Source organism: Pecten maximus, chromosome 17 (genome assembly GCF_902652985.1).
Source record: "Pecten maximus chromosome 17, xPecMax1.1, whole genome shotgun sequence".
Classification (NCBI taxonomy): Eukaryota; Metazoa; Mollusca; class Bivalvia; order Pectinida; family Pectinidae; genus Pecten; species Pecten maximus.
The window spans coordinates 1512821-1535363 of record NC_047031.1 but is presented as its reverse complement, the minus strand read 5'-3'; the positions used below and the strand labels follow the sequence as shown (position 1 = coordinate 1535363).

At 32.4% G+C, this 22543-nt stretch overlaps 2 protein-coding genes across 2 annotated transcripts; one reads left to right on the top strand and one right to left on the bottom strand.

Moving 5' to 3' along the window:
* Window positions 1–1124: 1124 nt before the first annotated feature.
* On the top strand, window positions 1125–19752 carry LOC117315715. The gene is made up of 9 exons (XM_033870066.1): window positions 1125–1233; window positions 1885–1958; window positions 15971–16134; window positions 16322–16446; window positions 16848–16996; window positions 17293–17353; window positions 18139–18298; window positions 18773–18911; window positions 19472–19752. Exons 2-9 carry the CDS (start codon window positions 1886–1888, stop codon window positions 19651–19653), a joined length of 1053 nt encoding a protein of 350 aa, XP_033725957.1. The 5' UTR covers window positions 1125–1233; window position 1885; the 3' UTR covers window positions 19654–19752.
* A 194-nt stretch (window positions 19753–19946) lies between these two features.
* On the bottom strand, window positions 19947–21527 carry LOC117315716 (BPTI/Kunitz domain-containing protein 4-like). Its single transcript, XM_033870067.1, has 3 exons — window positions 21407–21527; window positions 21070–21168; window positions 19947–20387 (listed from the first exon to the last, which is right to left on the bottom strand). Exons 1-3 carry the CDS (start codon window positions 21456–21458, stop codon window positions 20272–20274), a joined length of 267 nt encoding a protein of 88 aa, XP_033725958.1. The 5' UTR covers window positions 21459–21527; the 3' UTR covers window positions 19947–20271.
* Window positions 21528–22543: the final 1016 nt, after the last annotated feature.

The window sequence follows — 22543 nt, the reverse complement described above, 5'->3', positions numbered from 1 at the left end:
TAAGTTGACAATCACTTATGTCTAATCCTTCGTCTCTATTTTGGCCAAAAACTATGTTTAAAGTCAAAATCCAAATAATGGCAGAATATAAGACTTGTACATTTTAATTAGATTTGGCCTGTTAAAAATATATTTGAGCTTACGGAGGATACTTACCTGTTTTGATACCTGTTTACAAATGTTGTCAATATGAGTGAACCATCTGCAATTTACATATTAAGTAACTCCTAGGTGTTTATGGTTATCAACAAATTCTACATCTACATTATTAAATCTTATATCTACAACATGCTCATGTTAATTATTTTAAATCAGTAAGGCTTTCCGTTTTCAGAAGGCTGAATTTCGCCAGCCATGTTTCTGCCCAATTTTGAATTCTAACTAAGTCATTATTCATTTTACATACAAATGTAGTTTCAATTTCCAAAGGCGACCGACCAGAACATAATAAGACTTTCTAGGTTATATGATATGTCATTTCAATATCGGATTAAAAGTAGATGACCCAATACTGACCCTTGTGGAACGCCAGCATTAGTAGTTCTGACCGAAGATTTCATAATTCCTACAAAAAACTTGCTTGTTTCCGGTAACTGATACAATATTTAACCAAATTTAAATGTTTTCCGTTGATTCCATAGGAAAATATTAATAAACAACTGCAAACAAGTTAAGATATTTTGTAAGATTTTGACTTAATTTGTGTTAGAAACGTGTTAATATGTAAAGAAAGCTGAATAATGAAAGAGATTCTTCAGCGAGAAAGAACTTAACGTAAATCGGAGAGTTTAATGAGTAAGAAAAATAATTCTATAAGAATATCATAGCCGTGAAATAAAGTACCACCAAAATGCGTCTTTTTGCAGGATGAAAATAAAAAACTGTGATTTTTGTTTCGTAGCAGTTGATAGAATCGTATAAAATGCTATAAATAAATCATGTCTTTGTACCATAGAATAAAATATATTGATTTGATTAGTAAGAAATCAAGAAGTCAAAAGGACATCAGAATATCAAGAAATAGTAAACAAGATTATCAATTCATTTCTACAGCAAGAACAAAGAACGGGAATAATTAACGAGATTATCCAATTGACCCGATCAGACTATAAAAGGGGAGGCAACTCGCTCTCGCATTAGTTGTCGGATAAACTCTCGGACCGATCGTGACCAGGCTGTCCAGTCTTCAGTTCGTACCAGTTTCGGACAGGAATAACGTCGACACGATTTAAGGTAACTCCACTTAGCTACAAACCTGTAATTAACTACAGTATGTAAAAACAACATATATATCAGAGTTTCTATTTGATAAATTGACCAGTTATAGTTACATGTTAAATACTAAATCATTTACTTTCGGTATTTATTAGAGCGATGATATTATCTCGAAAAGAACCCTTATTTTTTTCAAATCACACAATCCATTTTCATTTGACAATTTAATAGCTTTGATAACAATAATTGCTTTGTTGGACATTTAATTGTATTTAATGTTGAAACATAATTTTTATCATTCTTGGAGTACGTGTTGTGCGGTTGGACGTGTACTATTGAATAATCCAATCTTTTTTTAAATTTTTTTTTTTTTAAATTTTTTTTGTGTGTTTATTTTGTTTTGAATTTGTTTTGCATGTTTTTTTTGTGGGGGGGGGTCGAACGGTTGTGTCACTCCATGAAAGCTGTCATTTAAAATTAAATAAGAAAAGTAGTCATCATTATAATGATATTCTTTTTAGTATGTTTTATTTTAAAAGATCTTTAATCAATAAACCACAATAAATGTTATGTTCCTTTTTTGTTCTTTTTTCTTCTTAATCTTATTTTGTTTTATTTTAATTTGCCGAAATATTAACGATGATGTATTTGATTTATTTTTTTATACAGAATGGACTCGATATATGTTTTTGTCATCATCGCCGCCATGGCAACTCTCGGACATGCGCAGTTTTCACCAACATGTAAGTCATTCTTTTAATGTCAAAGATTACATGATACGTTAACTAACAGCAGTGACGTCATTCATTGTCATTCCTGACTACATCCGCCATAAGTCAGAAGAAGAATTATCCGCAACCGCCTAATAAGTTTTCAAGTTTTCAATTAGTTACATGTAGCTGTCTACCAGAAGCTGTCCAATAAGCTACCCGTAACTGTTTGATAAGTTTCCCGTAGTTGTCGAATCCGTGGTCATATAGCTGTCTAGTAAGTTACATATAGCTGTCTAGTAAGTTACATATAGCTGTCTAATAAGTTACATATAGCTGTCCAATAAGTTACATATAGCTGTCTAATAAGTTACATATAACTGTCCAATAAGTTACATATAGCTGTCCAATAAGTTACATATAGCTGTCCAATAAGTTACATATAGATGTCCAATAAGTTACATATAACTGTCCAATAAGTTACATATAACTGTCCAATAAGTTACATATAACTGTCCAATAAGTTACATATAACTGTCCAATAAGTTACCTATAACTGTCCAATAAGTTACATATAACTGTCCAATAAGTTACCTATAACTGTCCAATAAGTTACCTATAACTGTCCAATAAGTTACCTATAACTGTCCAATAAGTTACCTATAACTGTCCAATAAGTTACATATAACTGTCCAATAAGTTACATATAACTGTCCAATAAGTTACATATAACTGTCCAATAAGTTACATATAACTGTCCAATAAGTTACCTATACTGTCCAATAAGTTACCTATAACTGTCCAATAAGTTACCTATAACTGTCCAATAAGTTACATATAACTGTCCAATAAGTTACATATAACTGTCCAATAAGTTACATATAACTGTCCAATAAGTTACTTATACCAGTCCAATAAGTTACCTATAACTGTCCAATAAGTTACCTATAACTGTCCAATAAGTTACATATAACTGTCCAATAAGTTACTTATAACTGTCCAATAAGTTACATATACCAGTCCAATAAGTTACATATACCAGTCCAATAAGTTACTTATAACTGTCCAATAAGTTACCTATAACTGTCCAATAAGTTACATATAACTGTCCAATAAGTTACATATAACTGTCCAATAAGTTACTTATAACAGTCCAATAAGTTACCTATAACTGTCCAATAAGTTACCTATAACTGTCCAATAAGTTACATATAACTGTCCAATAAGTTACCTATAACTGTCCAATAAGTTACTATAACTGTCCAATAAGTTACCTATAACTGTCCAATAAGTTACATATAACTGTCCAATAAGTTACCTATAACTGTCCAATAAGTTACATATAACTGTCCAATAAGTTACCTATAACTGTCCAATAAGTTACATATAACTGTCCAATAAGTTACATATAACTGTCCAATAAGTTACCTATAACTGTCCAATAAGTTACCTATATAGCTGTCTAATAAGTTACATATAACAGACCAATAAGTTACATATAGCTGTCCAATAAGTTACATATAACTGTCTAATAAGTTACATATAGCTGTCCAATAAGTTACATATAGATGTCCAATAAGTTACATATAACTGTCCAATAAGTTACATATAGCTGTCCAATAAGTTACATATAACTGTCTAATAAGTTACATATAGCTGTCTAATAAGTTACATATAGCTGTCTAATAAGTTACATATAGCTGTCTAATAAGTTACATATAACTGTCCAATAAGTTACATATAGCTGTCTAATAAGTTACATATAGCTGTCCAATAAGTTACATATAGCTGTCCAATAAGTTACATATAGCTGTCTAATAAGTTACATATAGCTGTCCAATAAGTTACATATAGCTGTCTAATAAGTTACATATAACTGTCCAATAAGTTACATATAGCTGTCCAATAAGTTACATATAACTGTCTAATAAGTTACATATAGCTGTCTAATAAGTTACATATAGCTGTCCAATAAGTTACCTGTAGATGTCCAATAAGTTACCTATAACTGTCCAATAAGTTACCTATAACTGTCCAATAAGTTACCTATAACTGTCCAATAAGTTACCTATAACTGTCCAATAAGTTACCTATAACTGTCCAATAAGTTACATATAACTAGTCCAATAAGTTACTTATAACTGTCCAATAAGTTACCTATAACTGTCCAATAAGTTACCTATAACTGTCCAATAAGTTACTTATACCAGTCCAATAAGTTACCTATAACTGTCCAATAAGTTACCTATAACTGTCCAATAAGTTACCTATAACTGTCCAATAAGTTACCTATAACTGTCCAATAAGTTACCTATAACTGTCCAATAAGTTACCTATAACTGTCCAATAAGTTACCTATAACTGTCCAATAAGTTACCTATAACTGTCCAATAAGTTACCTATAACTGTCCAATAAGTTACCTATAACTGTCCAATAAGTTACTTATACCAGTCCAATAAGTTACCTATAACTGTCCAATAAGTTACCTATACCAGTCCAATAAGTTACCTATAACTGTCCAATAAGTTACCTATAACTGTCCAATAAGTTACTTATACCAGTCCAATAAGTTACCTATAACTGTCCAATAAGTTACCTATAACTGTCCAATAAGTTACTTATACCAATCCAATAAGTTACCTATACCAGTCCAATAAGTTACCTATAACTGTCCAATAAGTTACCTATAACTGTCCAATAAGTTACTTATACCAGTCCAATAAGTTACCTATAACTGTCCAATAAGTTACCTATAACTGTCCAATAAGTTACTTATACCAGTCCAATAAGTTACCTATAACTGTCCAATAAGTTACCTATAACTGTCCAATAAGTTACCTATAACTGTCCAATAAGTTACCTATAACTGTCCAATAAGTTACCTATAACTATCCAATAAGTTACATATAACTGTCCAATAAGTTACCTATAACTGTCCAATAAGTTACATATAACTGTCCAATAAGTTACTTATACCAGTCCAATAAGTTACCTATAACTGTCCAATAAGTTACTATACAGTCCAATAAGTTACTATAAACTGTCAATAAGTTACCTATACGGTCCAATAAGTTACCTATAACTATCCAATAAGTTACCTATAACTGTCCAATAAGTTACCTATAACTGTCCAATAAGTTACCTATACTGTCCAATAAGTTACCTATAACTGTCCAATAAGTTACCTATAACTGTCCAATAAGTTACATATAACTGTCCAATAAGTTACTTATACCAGTCCAATAAGTTACCTATAACTGTCCAATAAGTTACTTATAACTGTCCAATAAGTTACCTATAACTGTCCAATAAGTTACCTATAACTGTCCAATAAGTTACCTATAACTGTCCAATAAGTTACCTATAACTATCCAATAAGTTACCTATAACTGTCCAATAAGTTACCTATAACTGTCCAATAAGTTACTTATACCAGTCCAATAAGTTACCTATAACTGTCCAATAAGTTACCTATAACTGTCCAATAAGTTACCTATACCAGTCCAATAAGTTACATATACCAGTCCAATAAGTTACATATAACTATCCAATAAGTTACATATAACTGTCCAATAAGTTACATATAAGCTGTCCAATAAGTTACCTATAACTGTCTAATAAGTACATATAGTGTCTATAAGTTACATATAGCTGTCTAATAAGTTACATATAGATGTCTAATAAGTTACATCTACGCTGTCAATAAGTTACATATAGCTGTCTAATAAGTTACTATAGCTGTCCAATAAGTTACATATAGACTGTCCAATAAGTTACATATAGCTGTCTAATAAGTTACTATAACTGTCCAATAAGTTACATATAGCTGTCCTAATAAGTTTACATATAGATGTCCAATAAGTTACATATAGCTGTCCAATAAGTTACATATAGCTGTCTAATAAGTTACATATAGCTGTCTAATAAGTTACTATAGCTGTCCTAATAAGTTACATAGACTGTCTAATAAGTTACATATAACTGTCTAATAGTTACATATAACTGTCCAATAAGTACCTATACATGTCCAATAAGTTACCTATAACCGTCCAATAAGTTACCTATAAACTTCCAATAAGTTACCTATAACTGTCCAATAAGTTACCTATAAACTGTCCAATAGTTACTATAACTAGTCCAATAAGTTACCTATACTGTCCAATAAGTTACCTATAACTGTCCAATAAGTTACCTATAACTGGTCCAATAAGTTACTATACCAGTCAATAAGTTACATATAACTGTCCAATAGTTACCTATAAACTGTCGCAAGAAGTTACCTATAACTGTCCAATAAGTTACTTATAACAGTCCAATAAGTTACTATAACCAGTCCAATAAGTTACCTATAACTGTCCAATAAGTTACCTATAACTGTCCAATAAGTTACTTATACCAGTCCAATAAGTTACCTATAACTGTCCAATAAGTTACCTATAACTGTCCAATAAGTTACCTATAACTGTCCAATAAGTTACTTATACCAGTCCAATAAGTTACAATAGCTGTCTAATAAGTTACATATAGCTGTCCAATAAGTTACATATAGCTGTCCAATAAGTTACATATAACTGTCTAATAAGTTACATATAGATGTCTGATAAGTTACATATAGATGTCTGATAAGTTACATATAACTGTCCAATAAGTTACATATATCTGTCCAATAAGTTACATATAGATGTCCAATAAGTTACATATAACTGTCCAATAAGTTACATATATCTGTCCAATAAGTTACATATAACTGTCCAATAAGTTACATATAACTGTCCAATAAGTTACATATAGCTGTCTAATAAGTTACATATAGATGTCCAATAAGTTACATATAGCTGTCCAATAAGTTACATATAACTGTCCAATAAGTTACATATAACTGTCTAATAAGTTACATATAGATGTCTGATAAGTTACATATAGATGTCTGATAAGTTACATATAGATGTCCAATAAGTTACATATAGATGTCCAATAAGTTACATATAACTGTCTAATAAGTTACCTATAACTGTCCAATAAGTTACTTATACCAGTCCAATAAGTTACCTATAACTGTCCAATAAGTTACCTATAACTGTCCAATAAGTTACCTATAACTGTCCAATAAGTTACCTATAACTGTCCAATAAGTTACCTATAACTGTCCAATAAGTTACCTATAACTGTCCAATAAGTTACCTATAACTGTCCAATAAGTTACCTATAACTGTCCAATAAGTTACCTATAACTGTCCAATAAGTTACCTATAACTGTCCAATAAGTTACCTATAACTGTCCAATAAGTTACTTATACCAGTCCAATAAGTTACCTATAACTGTCCAATAAGTTACCTATAACTGTCCAATAAGTTACCTATAACTAGTCCAATAAGTTACCTATAACTGTCCAATAAGTTACCTATAACTGTCCAATAAGTTACCTATAACTGTCCAATAAGTTACTTATACCAGTCCAATAAGTTACCTATAACTGTCCAATAAGTTACCTATAACTGTCCAATAAGTTACTTATACCAGTCCAATAAGTTACATATAACTGTCCAATAAGTTACCTATAACTATCCAATAACGGTACATATAAATGTCCAATAAGTTACCTATAACTGTCCATAAGTTACCTATAACTGTCCAATAAGTTACCTATAACTGTCCAATAAGTTACTTATAACTGTCCAATAAGTTACATATAACTGTCCAATAAGTTACCTATAACTGTCCAATAAGTTACCTATAACTATCCAATAAGTTACATATAACTGTCCAATAAGTTACCTATAACTGTCCAATAAGTTACTTATACCAGTCCAATAAGTTACATATACCAGTCCAATAAGTTACTTATACCAGTCCAATAAGTTACCTATAACTGTCCAATAAGTTACCTATAACTGTCCAATAAGTTACTTATACCAGTCCAATAAGTTACCTATAACTGTCCAATAAGTTACTTATACCAGTCCAATAAGTTACCTATAACTGTCCAATAAGTTACCTATAACTGTCCAATAAGTTACATATAACTATCCAATAAGTTACATATAAAACTTGTCTAATAAGTTATATATGCTGTCCAATAAGTTACATATAGCTGTCCAATAGTACATATGAGTCTATGTTACATATAGCTGTCTCAATAAGTTACATATAGCTGTCTAATAAGTTCATAGAGTCAATAGTACATAAGCTGTCCAATAAGTTACAATAAGCTGTCTAATAAGTTACATATAACTGTCTAATAAGTTCACTATTAGCTGTCTAATAAGTTACATCTCAACTGTCAATAAGTTACCTATAACTGTCTAATAAGTTACATATTAGCTGTCTAATAAGTTACATATAGCTGTCTAATAAGTTAACATATAGATGTCCAATAAGTTACATATAGCTGTCCAATAAGTTACATATAGCTGTCTAATAAGTTTACATATATCTGTCCAATAAGTTACATATATCTGTCTAATAAGTTACATATAGATGTCCAATAAGTTACATATAGCTGTCCAATAAGTTACATATAGCTGTCCAATAAGTTACATATAGATGTCCAATAAGTTACATATAGCTGTCCAATAAGTTACATATAGCTGTCCAATAAGTTACATATAGCTGTCTAATAAGTTACATATAGCTGTCTAATAAGTTACCTGTAGATGTCTAATAAGTTACATATAGCTGTCTAATAAGTTACCTGTAGATGGTCCACTAAGTTACATATAGCTGTCCAATAAGTTTGTTTTTTTTGACATATTAGCTTGTCCAATAAGTTACCATTATAGCTGTCCAATAATGTTACATCTAACTGTCTAATTAATTTACATATAGCTGGGGGTCCTTAATAAGTTACGTATAGCTGTGTAATAAGTTTACAATATCGCTGTCTAATAAGTTACATATAGCTGGTCTAATAAGTTATTATATAGCGTCTAATAAGTTACATATAGCTGTCCAGGTAGAGTTCCATATAGCTGTCTAATAAGTTACCTAAAGCTGTCCAATAAGTTACATATACTGTCCAATAAGTTACCTATAACTGTCCAATAAGTTACTTATACCAGTCCAATAAGTTACCTATAACTATCCAATAAGTTACATATAACTGTCCAATAAGTTACTTATACCAGTCCAATAAGTTACATACAACTGACCAATAAGTTACCTATAACTGTCCAATAAGTTACATATAACTGTCCAATAAGTTACCTATAACTATCCAATAAGTTACTTATACCAGTCCAATAAGTTACATATAACTATCCAATAAGTTACCTATAACTGTCCAATAAGTTACCTATAACTGTCCAATAAGTTACCTATAACTATCCAATAAGTTACATATAACTGTCCAATAAGTTACCTATAACTGTCCAATAAGTTACCTATAACTGTCCAATAAGTTACTTATACCAGTCCAATAAGTTACCTATAACTGTCCAATAAGTTACCTATAACTGTCCAATAAGTTACATCTAACTGTCCAATAAGTTACCTATAACTGTCCAATAAGTTACCTATAACTGTCCAATAAGTTACCTATAACTGTCCAATAAGTTACCTATAACTGTCCAATAAGTTACCTATAACTGTCCAATAAGTTACCTATAACTGTCCAATAAGTTACCTATAACTGTCCAATAAGTTACCTATAACTGTCCAATAAGTTACCTATAACTGTCCAATAAGTTACCTATAACTGTCCAATAAGTTACCTATAACTGTCCAATAAGTTACCTATAACTGTCCAATAAGTTACCTATAACTGTCCAATAAGTTACCTATAACTGTCCAATAAGTTACCTATAACTGTCCAATAAGTTACCTATAACTGTCCAATAAGTTACCTATAACTGTCCAATAAGTTACCTATAACTGTCCAATAAGTTACCTATAACTGTCCAATAAGTTACCTATAACTGTCCAATAAGTTACCTATAACTGTCCAATAAGTTACCTATAACTGTCCAATAAGTTACCTATAACTGTCCAATAAGTTACCTATAACTGTCCAATAAGTTACATATAACTATCCAATAAGTTACATATAACTGTCCAATAAGTTACATATAGCTGTCTAATAAGTTACATATAGCTGTCTAATAAGTTATATGCTGTCTAATAAGTTTACATATAGATGTCCAATAAGTTCATATAGCTGTCTAATAGTTACATATACTGTCCTAATAGTTACATATAGCTGTCCAATAAGTTACATATAGCTGTCTAATAAGTTACATATAATGTCCAATAAGTTACATATAGCTGTCTAATAAGTTACATATAAGTCAATAGTTACATATATTCCAATAAGTTACATATGCTGTCCAATAAGTTACGATATACTGTTCTAATAAGTTACATATAGCTGTCTAATAAGTTTAATATAGCTGTCCATAAGTTACATATAGCTGTCTAATAAGTTACATATAGATGTCTAATAAGTTACATATGCTGTCTAATAAGTTACATATAGCTGTCCAATAAGTTAATATATGCTGTCTCAATAAGTTACATATACTGTCAATAAGTTACATATAGATGTCCAATTACATAGATTCAATACATATAGCTGTCCAATAAGTTACTAAGCTGTCCATAAGTTACATATAGCTGTCCAATAAGTTACATATAGCTGTCTAATAAGTTAATATAGACTGTCTAATACGTTAATGCTGTCCTAATAGTTACATATAGCTGTCTAATAAGTTAATATAGCTGTCTATAAGTTACATATAGCTGTCTAATAAGTTACATATAGCTGTCCAAAAGTTACATATAGCTGTCCTAATAAGTTACATATAGGGTCTATAAGTTACCAAAAATAAGCTGTCTAATAGTTACATATAACTGTCAATAAGTTTACATTAGCTGTCTAATAAGTTACATATAGCTGTCCAATAAGTTACATAAGCTGTCTAATAGTTAATATAGTGTCTAATAAGTTACATATAGCTGTCCTAATACTATAGTGTAAATAATATGCTGTCCAATAAGTTACATATAGCTGTCAATAGTTAAATATAGCTGTCTAATAAGTTACATATAGCTGTCCAATAAGTTACATATAGCTGTCTAATAAGTTACATATACTGTCAATAAGTTACATATAGTGTCAATAAGTTACATATAGATGTCCAATAAGTTACATATATAGCTGTCCAATAAGTTACATATAGCTGTCCAATAAGTTACATATAGCTGTCCAATAAGTTACATATAGCTGTCTAATAAGTTACATATAGCTGTCCAATAAGTTACATATAGCTGTCCAATAAGTTACATATAGCTGTCTAATAAGTTACATATAGCTGTCTAATAAGTTACATATAGCTGTCTAATAAGTTACATATAGCTGTCCAATAAGTTACATATAGCTGTCCAATAAGTTACATATAGCTGTCTAATAAGTTATATATAACTGTCCAATAAGTTACATATAGCTGTCCAATAAGTTACATATAGCTGTCCAATAAGTTATGTATACCAGTCCAATAAGTTACATATAGATGTCCAATAAGTTACATATAGCTGTCTAGTAAGTTACATATAGCTGTCCAATAAGTTAAATATAGCTGTCCAATAAGTTACATATAGATGTGTAATAAGTTACATATAGATGTCCAATAAGTTACATATAGATGTGTAATAAGTTACATATAGATGTCTAATAAGTTACATATAGCTGTCCAATAAGTTATGTATAGCTGTCTAATAAGTTACATATAACTGTCCAATAAGTTACATATAGATGTCTAATAAGTTACATATAACTGTCCAATAGGTTACATATAACTGTCCAATAAGTTACATATAACTGTCCAATAAGTTACATATAACTGTCCAATAAGTTACATATAGCTGTCTAATAAGTTACATATAGCTGTCCAATAAGTTACATATAGCTGTCTAATAAGTTACATATAGCTGTCTAATAAGTTACATATAGCTGTCTAATAAGTTACATATAGCTGTCTAATAAGTTACATATAGCTGTCCAATAAGTTACATATAGCTGTCCAATAAGTTATGTATAGCTGTCTAATAAGTTACATATAACTGTCCAATAAGTTACATATAGCTGTCTAGTAAGTTACATATAGCTGTCCAATAAGTTAAATACTGTCCATATACAACTGTCCAATGAAGTACATATAGCTGTCCACGATATTACATATAGCTGTCCAATAAGTTACATATGCTGTCCCATAAGTTACCTATGCTTGCCCAATAAGTTACATATAGCTGTCCCTATGTTCATATACTGTCCAATAAGTTACATATAGCTGTCCATAAGTTACTGAGCTGTCTAATACTTACCATATACCGCTGTCCAATAAGTAACCTATAGATGTCCAATAAGTTACATATAGCTGTCTAATAAGTTACATATAACAGACCAATAAGTTACCTATGGCTGTCCAATAAGTTACATATAGATGTCCAATAAGTTACATATAGCTGTCTAATAAGTTACATATAACAGACCAATAAGTTACATATGGCTGTCCAATAAGTTACATTAGCTGTCTATAAGTTACATATATTGTCCAATAAGTTACATATAGCTGTCCAATAAGTTACATTTAGCTGTCCAATAAGTTACATATAGCTGTCTAATAATTCATATAGACGTCCATAAGTTACATATAGCTGTCTAATAATTACATATAACTGTCCAATAAGTTACATATAACTGTCTAATAAGTTACATATAGCTGTCTAATAAGTTACATATAGCTGTCCAATAAGTTACATATAGCTGTCCAATAAGTTACATATAGCTGTCTAATAAGTTACATATAGCTGTCTAATAAGATACATATAGCTGTCTAATAAGTTACATATAGCTGTCTAATAAGTTACATATAGCCGTCCAATAAGTTACATATAACTGTCTGATAAGTTATATATAACTGTCCAATAAGTTACATATAGATGTCCAATAAGTTACATATAGCTGTCTAATAAGTTACATATAGCTGTCCAATAAGTTACATATAGCTGTCCAATAAGTTACATATGGATGTCTAATAAGTTACATATAGCTGTCCAATAAGTTACATATAGCTGTCTAATAAGTTACATAACTGTCAAGTTACATATAGCTTCTAATAATACAGCTGTCCAATAAGTTACATATAACTGTGCCAATAAGTTACATATAGCTGTCTAATAAGTTACATATAGCTGTCTCAATAAGTTACATATAGCTGTCCAATAAGTTAATATAGCTGTCTAATAAGTTACACTATAGACTGCCAATAAGTTACATATAGCTGTCTAATAAGTTACATATAGCTGTCTAATAAGTTACATATACTGTCCAAGTAAGTTACATGCAATAAGTTACATATAAGTACAATAAGTCTTGGTCCTAATAAGTACCATATAGCTGTCCATAAGTTACATATAGCTGTCTAATAAGTACATATAACAGACCAATAAGTTACATATAGCTGTCTAAGTAATTACATATAGCTGTCTAATAGTTACATATAGCTGGTCCAATAAGTTACATATGCTGTCTAATAAGTTACATATAGCTGTCTAATAAGTTACATATACTGTCCATAAGTTACATATAGCTGTCATAATCTATAGCTGTCCAATAGTTACATATAGCTGTCCAATAAGTTATAACAACCATAGTATATGGCTGTCCCTATAAAGTTACATATAGCTGTCCAATAAGTTACATATAGCTGTCTAATAAGTTACATATAGCTGTCTAATAAGTTACCTGTAGATGTCCAATAAGTTACATATAACTGTCTAATAAGTTACATATAGCTGTCTAATAAGTTACATATAGCTGTCTAATAAGTTTATCATATAGCTGTCTAATAAGTTACATATACTGTCCTAATAAGTTACATATAGCTGTCCAATAAGTTATTTTAGCTGTCTATAAGTTACATATACACTGTCCAATAAGTTACATATAGATGTCCAATAATTACATATAGCTGTCCAATAAGTTACATATAACTGTCCAATAAGTACATATAGCTGTCCCAATAGTTACATATGTGTCCAATAGTTACATATAGCTGTCCAATAAGTTACATAGTGTCTATCAGTTCATAGCTGTCCAATAAGTTACATATAGCTGTCCCGTGAGTTACATATAGCTGTCCAATAAGTTACATATAGCTGTCCCGTGATTTACATATAGATGTCCAATAAGTTACATATAGATGTCTGATAAGTTACATGTAGCTGTCTAATAATTACATATAGCTGTCCAATAAGTTACATATAACTGTCCAATAAGTTACATATAGCTGTCCAATAAGTTACATATAACAGACCAATAAGTTACCTATGGCTGTCCAATAAGTAACCTATAGATGTCCAATAAGTTACATATAGCTGTCCAATAAGTTACATATAACTGTCCAATAAGTTACATATAGCTGTCCAATAAGTTACATATAGCTGTCCAATAAGTTACATATATATGTATAATAAGTTACATATAGCTGTCCAATAAGTTACATTTAGCTGTCTAATAAGTTACATATAGCTGTCTAATAAGTTACATATAGCTGTCCAGTGAGTTACATATAGCTGTCTAATAAGGTACATATAGATGTCCAATAAGTTACATATAGCTGTCTAATAAGTTACATATAGCTGTCTAATAAGTTAACATATAGCTGTCCAATAAGTTACATATAGCTGTCCAATAAGTTACATATAGCTGTCTAATAAGTTACATATAGCTGTCTAATAAGTTACATATAGCTGTCCAATAAGTTACATATAGCTGTCTAATAAGTTACATATAACAGACCAATAAGTTACATTTAGCTGTCTAATAAGTTACATATAGCTGTCTAATAAGTTACATATAACTGTCCAGTGAGTTACATATAGCTGTCTAATAAGGTACATATAGCTGTCTAATAAGTTACATATAGCTGTCCAGTGAGTTACATATAGCTGTCTAATAAGGTACATATAGATGTCCAATAAGTTACATATAGCTGTCTAATAAGTTACATATAGCTGTCTAATAAGTTACATATAGCTGTCCAATAAGTTACATATAGCTGTCTAATAAGTTACATATAACTGTCCAATAAGTTACCTATACCGTCCAATAAGTTACCTTAAACATGTCCAATAAGTTACCTATAACTGTCCATAAGTTACCTATAACTGTCCCATAAGTTACTTATACCAGTCCAATAAGTTACCTATAACTGTCCAATAAGTTACCTATAACTGTCCAATAAGTACCTATAACGTCCAATAAGTTACCTATACCTGTCCAATAAGTTACATATACTGTCCAATAAGTTACATATAACGTCCCAATAAGTTACCTATACCAGTCCAATAAGTTACCTATAACTGTCCAATAAGTTACTTATACCAGTCCAATAAGTTACCTATAACTATCCAATAAGTTACTTATAACTGTCCAATAAGTTACCTATAACTGTCCAATAAGTTACATATAACTGTCCAATAAGTTACTTATACCAGTCCAATAAGTTACCTATAGCTGTCCAATAAGTTACATATAGCTGTCTAATAAGTTACATATAGCTGTCCAATAAGTTACATATAGCTGTCTAATAAGTTACATATAGCTGTCCAATAAGTTACATATAGATGTCCAATAAGTTACATATAGCTGTCTAATAAGTTACATATAGCTGTCTTATAAGTTACATATAGCTGTCTAATAAGTTATCTGTAACTGTCAAGAAGGTGTACACTATTTTGGCAGTAGCAGGTAATTCGACGGCTGTAGGGTTGCTTCGCAATATCATAGTTTCCACATAACTTTGTGGAAGTTATCTCCCTTCCACAAACAAAACATGATATATTGAAAGTTTTATCAAATATTTTTATGACTAATCTGCCTCTCGATTCGGATTACCTTTTTTGTAGAGACTATGAAAAATCTTCTGCTAAAATAATGTAGATGTAAGCTAGGGATGATGCATAAACTTTTACTTAGTTAACACAGAGTTGTGTCCCTTGTCATTAGAGTTATCTCCCCTGCTTAAAGATTGCTCTCTCTCCCCTCAGTGACGGTGAACAGCTGTACAGCCAGCAAGCTCCAGTTGACGTTAGACAACGCCGCGGACGGCGGGATCATCTACATCCAGGGACAGACATCCGCTTGTAAACAGACAACCAGTTCTTCGTCTACCGTACACGAGTTCGACTTCGCCTCATGTGGTATATCGTGGGTACGTGGCTCTCATTTTTGCAAAAGGTGTAGGGAGTGTAATGTCAACAGAGGCGGTAACCTTTTTTGCTATGACATTTACAGTTATTATAAATTACAGCGCGTTTTAGATTTCCTGAAAAACTTCTAACGACATCACCGAGGTAGTTCATGGCTTAAATAATATCACCGTTATTTCCGGTTTACAGGCGAGTTCGTTTAAGATGATCGTCCAGAAGAAGGCGCTGTATCAGACCGGGGACGACAAACAGATCCCGATCATGTGTATCATGGATCTCGCAGACCTGACTGTCGCCAACAATGTCAACGCCTTGTAAGCCAATCAGCATAAACCACTCTAAATTATGTAAATTAGCTCGCTCTTGATATTGAACTTTACATATGAAACTGAATGTTTGATGTAACTCTCGTCTGCTTGTGCTCCGTATGATAAACACATCAATTTTATTTTCTAAAGACCTATAACTATTCCAATCCTATATTATTTTAAAAGTTATTTCAATTAAGTCACTACCATTCTGGTGAAGAAGTATTAATTGAGTTGGAGACAAAAACAGACTCAGAATTATGTTACAAACTGTTGCTTTTTATTTAAAATAAATGATATCTTTTCATTTTACAATGCTGTTTTTCATCTTTGACCTGAATCTGCCCTACGGTTTCACCTCTGACCTTTGACGCCAATACATGTCACGTGACTTTTTTGTCCTCCAGGGACAAAGATGATGATGCTGGTCAGAATTTGACCGTGAAGCCGACAGCTTCCATGAAGCTGTACCGATCTGGAATAGACATCGCAGGCAGCAGTGTCCAGCTTACAGACTCCCTTACGATGAGTATCGAACTAGACGCCGAGTTTCAGGGTAGGTGTGCGGGTAACCCGGATGTAATTTGACTTTGAAGAAATAATAGTGTATGTATCTCATGTAGAGGACATTTATTCAGAGTAGGTTATTAGTTAGGCTTTAATCCAGGCAGTAGATTATTTTGTTATATTGAAAATAAAAGTATAAAAAAAGTCCATTTAAAAAAAAAAATTAAAAAAAATGGCGTCCTATTTGTAAGCGACCTTTTATCGATTATACTGTTATGCATACCAATGTATATTTCCTGTGTTGATATGCTGAAAAAATTGTGCAATCTTTATTATCATTGAAAGCTGACTTCGATATCATCGCTAAGGATTGTACAGCGTCAACCATATCCATCATAGAATCGGCGTAAGTTTAAATAAATTTCAGCGATCATGAACTAATTATGTACGTCATCAGAAATTTCACCAATCATGTACGTCATCAGAAATTAACCAATCATGTACGTCACCAGTAATTCCACCGATCGTGTACGTCATCAGAAATTTCACCAATCATGTACGTCATTAGAGATTTACTGATCATGTACGTCATTAGAGATTTCACCGATCATGTACGTCAACAGTAATTTCACCAATCATGTACGTCACCAGTAATTTCACCAATCATGTACGTCATCAGAAATTTCACCAATCATGTACGTCATCAGAAATTTCACCAATCATGTACGTCATCAGAAATTTCACCAATCATGTACGTCATCAGAAATTTCACCAATCATGTACGTCACCGGAAATTTCACCAATCATGTACGTCATCAGAAATTTCACCAATCATGTACGTCATCAGAAATTTCACCAATCATGTACGTCATCAGAAATTTTACCGATCATGTACGTCATCAGAAATTTCACCGATCATGTACGTCATCAGAAATTTCACCGATCATGTACGTCATCAGTAATTTCACCAATCATGTACGTCACCGGAAATTAAAATAAATGAACATGGCACCATTGAAGCAAATGACCTGCGTTCATACCAACATGAATGCAAAATAATCCTTCGTTTAATATTTGAATTTCTATATCATACTTAAAATATAAGTAACAGACCATAGTTATTGCAGAAAAAATCCCTTCTTGAATTCAAATTCAGAAGAAAAATGACTTTGATGATACTTTTATCACAAGATGCGCTGCTGACACCGACTTGTTTCCGGAGTTTACCAAACCCGCCCAGGGTTACCTTGCCAACAGCTTTGGGGCCTTCCGAACGACTGACCTAAACGGGGGATCTGTTGCCATGACGTTCTCGTGCACGTTGACCGTGTGTGCAGGGTCATGCGCAGCGGTATGTAACTATAAATAACATGCTCCTCATTCCTCGCATGACTGAACAACAAGTTTGAAATTTATGTCAATAGATAAGAATAATTCATGTTTTTCATTCAACCTTGCCACTAAATGCGTATCCTCTATTCTCCTCTACAACGATAGTGGACGCCTTAATAAAGATATATGCATGACGTTATTTTAGTATGTTATGTGAAGTTATTTAGTACAATAGAAATACTTAGTGAATTCACACACATAAATGTGATTCTAACTTAACAAAGATAAAATAAGGTCAAACTTATAACATATATACTGTGCAAGAAGGTTACCCAATGATCAAGCAAGGGTCTTAAATTCACTTATTCAGTCACAAATTGTCAATTTGTCAGATTCAGAATTTCATTGGACATTTATGAATATATTTCGATATTCAGAAGTAAATAGGACAACTTAGATAAATATTCCATATTCGGTATTATACTTCCTACAGACCACCTGTCCCAGTGGTGACGGTTATGGACGTAAAAAGCGAGGAATCTCGAAGAGACAAGCCAACCCCTCTCCCGCCATTGATGACATCAGCGTTGGTACCACCGTTACCATAGCAGCAGAAGAGGTCATCCTTCAAAGTACGTATCACTTTATTGTTAAATTGCGTGGAGCTCACGATTATTTGATAATTAACACAAACAAAACCTCATTTGATAAGTTTCATTATAAACGTTGATCTCATTAACTGTGATACTATGCTGAAATTGTCATTTTGTTTCCTTCCTTTCCTCTACTTTTCTTTGTCATTTTTGTTTCACTCCTTCCTTTCCTCTATTTTTTTGTCCTTTTTTTTTACTCCTTATTTTCCTCTACTTTTCTTTGTCATCTCTTCATTCCCCCATTTTCTCTACATTTCTGTCATTGTGTTTTCATTCCTTCCTTTCCTCTACTTTTCTTTTTCGTTTTTTCATTCCTTCCTTTCCTCTACTTTTCTTGTTCGTTCTTTCATTCCTTCATTTCATCTTCTTTTCGCTGACATTGTGTTTCAGTCGTTCCTTCCCTCTACTTTTATTTGTCATCTCTTCATTCCTTCAATTCCTTTCCTCTAATTTCTTTGTGATCGTTTCATTCCTTCGTTTCCTCTACTTTTACACCGATTTCTTCAGTGTGTATTGTATCGTCCTTTCCTCTACTTCAGCTCCTGACGATGATACAGATGTCTGTATGAACAGAGCAGGATTCATCGCTGGTCTCATCATTACCATCCTCGCCCTTATCGTCGTCATGGCAATCGCCGTCTACATGAGTAGAAAATATCAGGAGAAGAAAGGCGCTCTCAACAAACTCAACGGTGGAATGACGTCAGTCGCTATGGGATGAACTTTGACCCCTGACCCTTGACTTGTTATAATTTTACCAGGATTTCGGTATAAATCTGTGAAGCTTGTAAGATCACATTAAAGCAACGTAATGACTTTCTGTTGTTGTTGTTGTTGTTGTTGTTATGACGACGTTTTTGTGTGTGATATGATTAAGTACGACTAACTAAGCTCACTCCTTTGTCAGCTCCGAAGTCCAATGTTTCAATTACGAAAACTTGGCTCTACGATATTGACATTTAAGTCTCTAAATTGTTCTTAATTGGGTCATCTGCTTGTTTTGACAAAAGTAAATTAAAAACAAACTTTATTTTTCAAATAACACCAGTTACAATTCTGATATCATCATTATAACTGACCATATTTTTTTGAAATTTCTAATACTCGGTATCACCTACAGCCTGAATGTGAACTAGGCGTCCTGACTCCAGCTCATTGATATCATATACTCTTTAAAATATTTCCAGATAGAAAATTTAGTCTGATCCACGAATTAAGCGTGTTGATTCCACCAAAGCCATCACGATGTCAGCTGAGTCTCTCTTAACTCGTTTCGAAAAAAAACAATGTTTCAGATATTTTCTGGAAATTTAACTGTTTCTATTACGTGCACTAATTTTCACTGCGGAGTGATACATTCACAAGTAGGACAACCGTCTCCATCATCAACGTAACCATGGAGACAGTCCTTGTTGCAGACTGGCTTTTCACAATGTTCTTTCACTGGTGCAGGGTCTGAAACAATGAAAATAATTCTATTTAAACCATGGACCTAAAGGATTATACAAAAATGATATACTTGTATAAATTATTTGTTTAATCTTAAGATCTTGTTAACTGTCAGTTAGTGACATTTGTCGAGGTGTAATGTTGGGTGTATGTACACGGCTTGAATGTATTAACCGAGAGGCTGGCTTCATAAGTTGGTATAACTTGTGCTTGATCCTTTTCACCGATTTTGGTTAATGAAATATGTTAAAGTCAAAGTAAAGTCAGGCTGCTTGGAATAGATCACCCGTAAGACCTTGGAGCAAGATCGATCGAAAAAATGCATTTTGTCATTTTTAATTTTATAATATAAGTAATATTCTACAGAATATATCAATATGTTGTTTTAAAAAGTAACAGTGAATGTGTGTGTTTTAGCAGTAATATATAGTTTATTTTAAATGACATATTTTTGAAAATAACGAGCTATATTAGATAAAGGAGATTTCCTCTTGATATATATATTAGATAAAGTCTTGTTATAACAGAGACCTTTGGTGATAAGGATTTCAGAGCTAAAAACCTTAAGACTCATTAGTATATCTTAAATAATATTTGACCCTTCGAAAACACAATAGGTAAGGTCGCAACGGAGAATCTTATGTTACTGAAGAAAAAGATAGAGATCAAAGACGGATATCATACTTACTACATTTACACAATGGACATCCTCTTTCGTCCATCACGTTACCATAGTGACAGTAAACCATACAAACAGGCCCACAATCCACTTCGTCAGTACTGGTTCCTGTCAAAATGAAAGTAACGAATCTATTATAAGCATTACGAGTTAAATAGCCTCAAAGAACAGTAAAGGAACTTTCTAATTCCACATCAACATTCCTTCATGATGATTTACAATTCCTCTTAAGTTACCAACAAACCCCCGCCTGGTTAACTGTCTGAATGTCTCTGGGTTAAGGCAGTTTTCCGGTAATTTCCGGTAGATTTCGTTTGTTCCCGGTTTCTGAGAATATGCTACTTACCATACACGAATGAGAGGCTGATGAAGACGAGAATTACGAGGAATGAGTTCATGTTGTCAGACTGTATCAGTGTAATTATGAAGATAGGGTATGTTAATGTCTATTTATAACAACTATATATCATATCGCTATCTGGATTATTGACGTCATTGTTACGATAACGCATCCAGATGATAATGTTGAGCACACCCCTGGACAAGACCTACGGAAGACCGTATGTTATATATATAAAATATACAATTGCGAGACAAGTTATCAAGTTGTATTAATCACAGTTGTTGGTCCGAATGGAAGCGCGCGACTCAGGGGTCTTAATGTGGGAGGAAACCCACGTGGTCAGGCATACATTTCCACGTCCGATCGGGGAATCGAACGCCGGTCGTCTAGGTGAAAGGCTATTGGGATCTGTTAGCTATTTATAGAAAACATAATGCATGGTCCGTTCGCTCCTTTTGACGGGAGTTCTATACGATATTTCAAATCTCGTGACAAATTTGACGTAATTTGCTTCTTCAAACAGACAGCCTCGACGTGAATAATAATGTAGAAAGAGAAAACGTCTTAAAATCCCCATAAATGAAAGACTACTATCGTATATGGTTGTGTTACACTAGAACTGGCCGTATTATAGACATATCAGACATGCTCTCTCTCTCTCTCTCTCTCTCTCTCTCTCTCTCTCTCTCTCTCTCTCTCTCTCTCTCTCTCTCTCTCTCTCTCTCTCTCTCTCTCTCTCTCTCTCTCTCGCTCAGTCAGTTATGTTCGATGCTTATTGGTATGCATAGAGGTTCCGATGTCACCACAATACTTCTCATTTTGAGAATGAAACTTGACTCAGATTTGACCTGGATTTATATGGCGGATGTCGTCGTGATCTATATTTGTATGGCGGGTGTCGTCGTGACCTAGATTTGTATGGCGGGTGTCGCCGTGACCTAGATTTGTATGACGGGTGTCGTCGTGACCTAGATTTGTATGGCGGGTGCCACCGTGACCTAGATTTGTATGGCGGGTGTCGTCGAAGAAAAACAAGACGCTAACCTTTCCGAAACACCTGGTCTTCTTCACCTTGTACTTTTCAAGTCTCTCCTTGTAGATGTTTTTTTTTTTTTATTTTACCCTCGTTTTGAAGAGTTA

Bases quoted from the DNA above. Each gene is read 5' to 3' on its own strand.
- LOC117315716 (XM_033870067.1), bottom strand. From the start codon at position 21,458: ATGAACTCATTCCTCGTAATTCTCGTCTTCATCAGCCTCTCATTCGTG. The intron at 21,169-21,406 runs GTAAGTAGCATA...TCATTTTGACAG, and splicing joins CAGCCTCTCATTCGTGTATG to GAACCAGTACTGACGAAGTG. The intron at 20,388-21,069 runs GTAAGTATGATA...TCATTGTTTCAG, and splicing joins ATGTCCATTGTGTAAATGTA to ACCCTGCACCAGTGAAAGAA.
- LOC117315715 (XM_033870066.1), top strand. From the start codon at position 1,886: ATGGACTCGATATATGTTTTTGTCATCATCGCCGCCATGGCAACTCTC. The intron at 1,959-15,970 runs GTAAGTCATTCT...CTCTCCCCTCAG, and splicing joins TGCGCAGTTTTCACCAACAT to TGACGGTGAACAGCTGTACA. The intron at 16,135-16,321 runs GTACGTGGCTCT...TCCGGTTTACAG, and splicing joins CCTCATGTGGTATATCGTGG to GCGAGTTCGTTTAAGATGAT.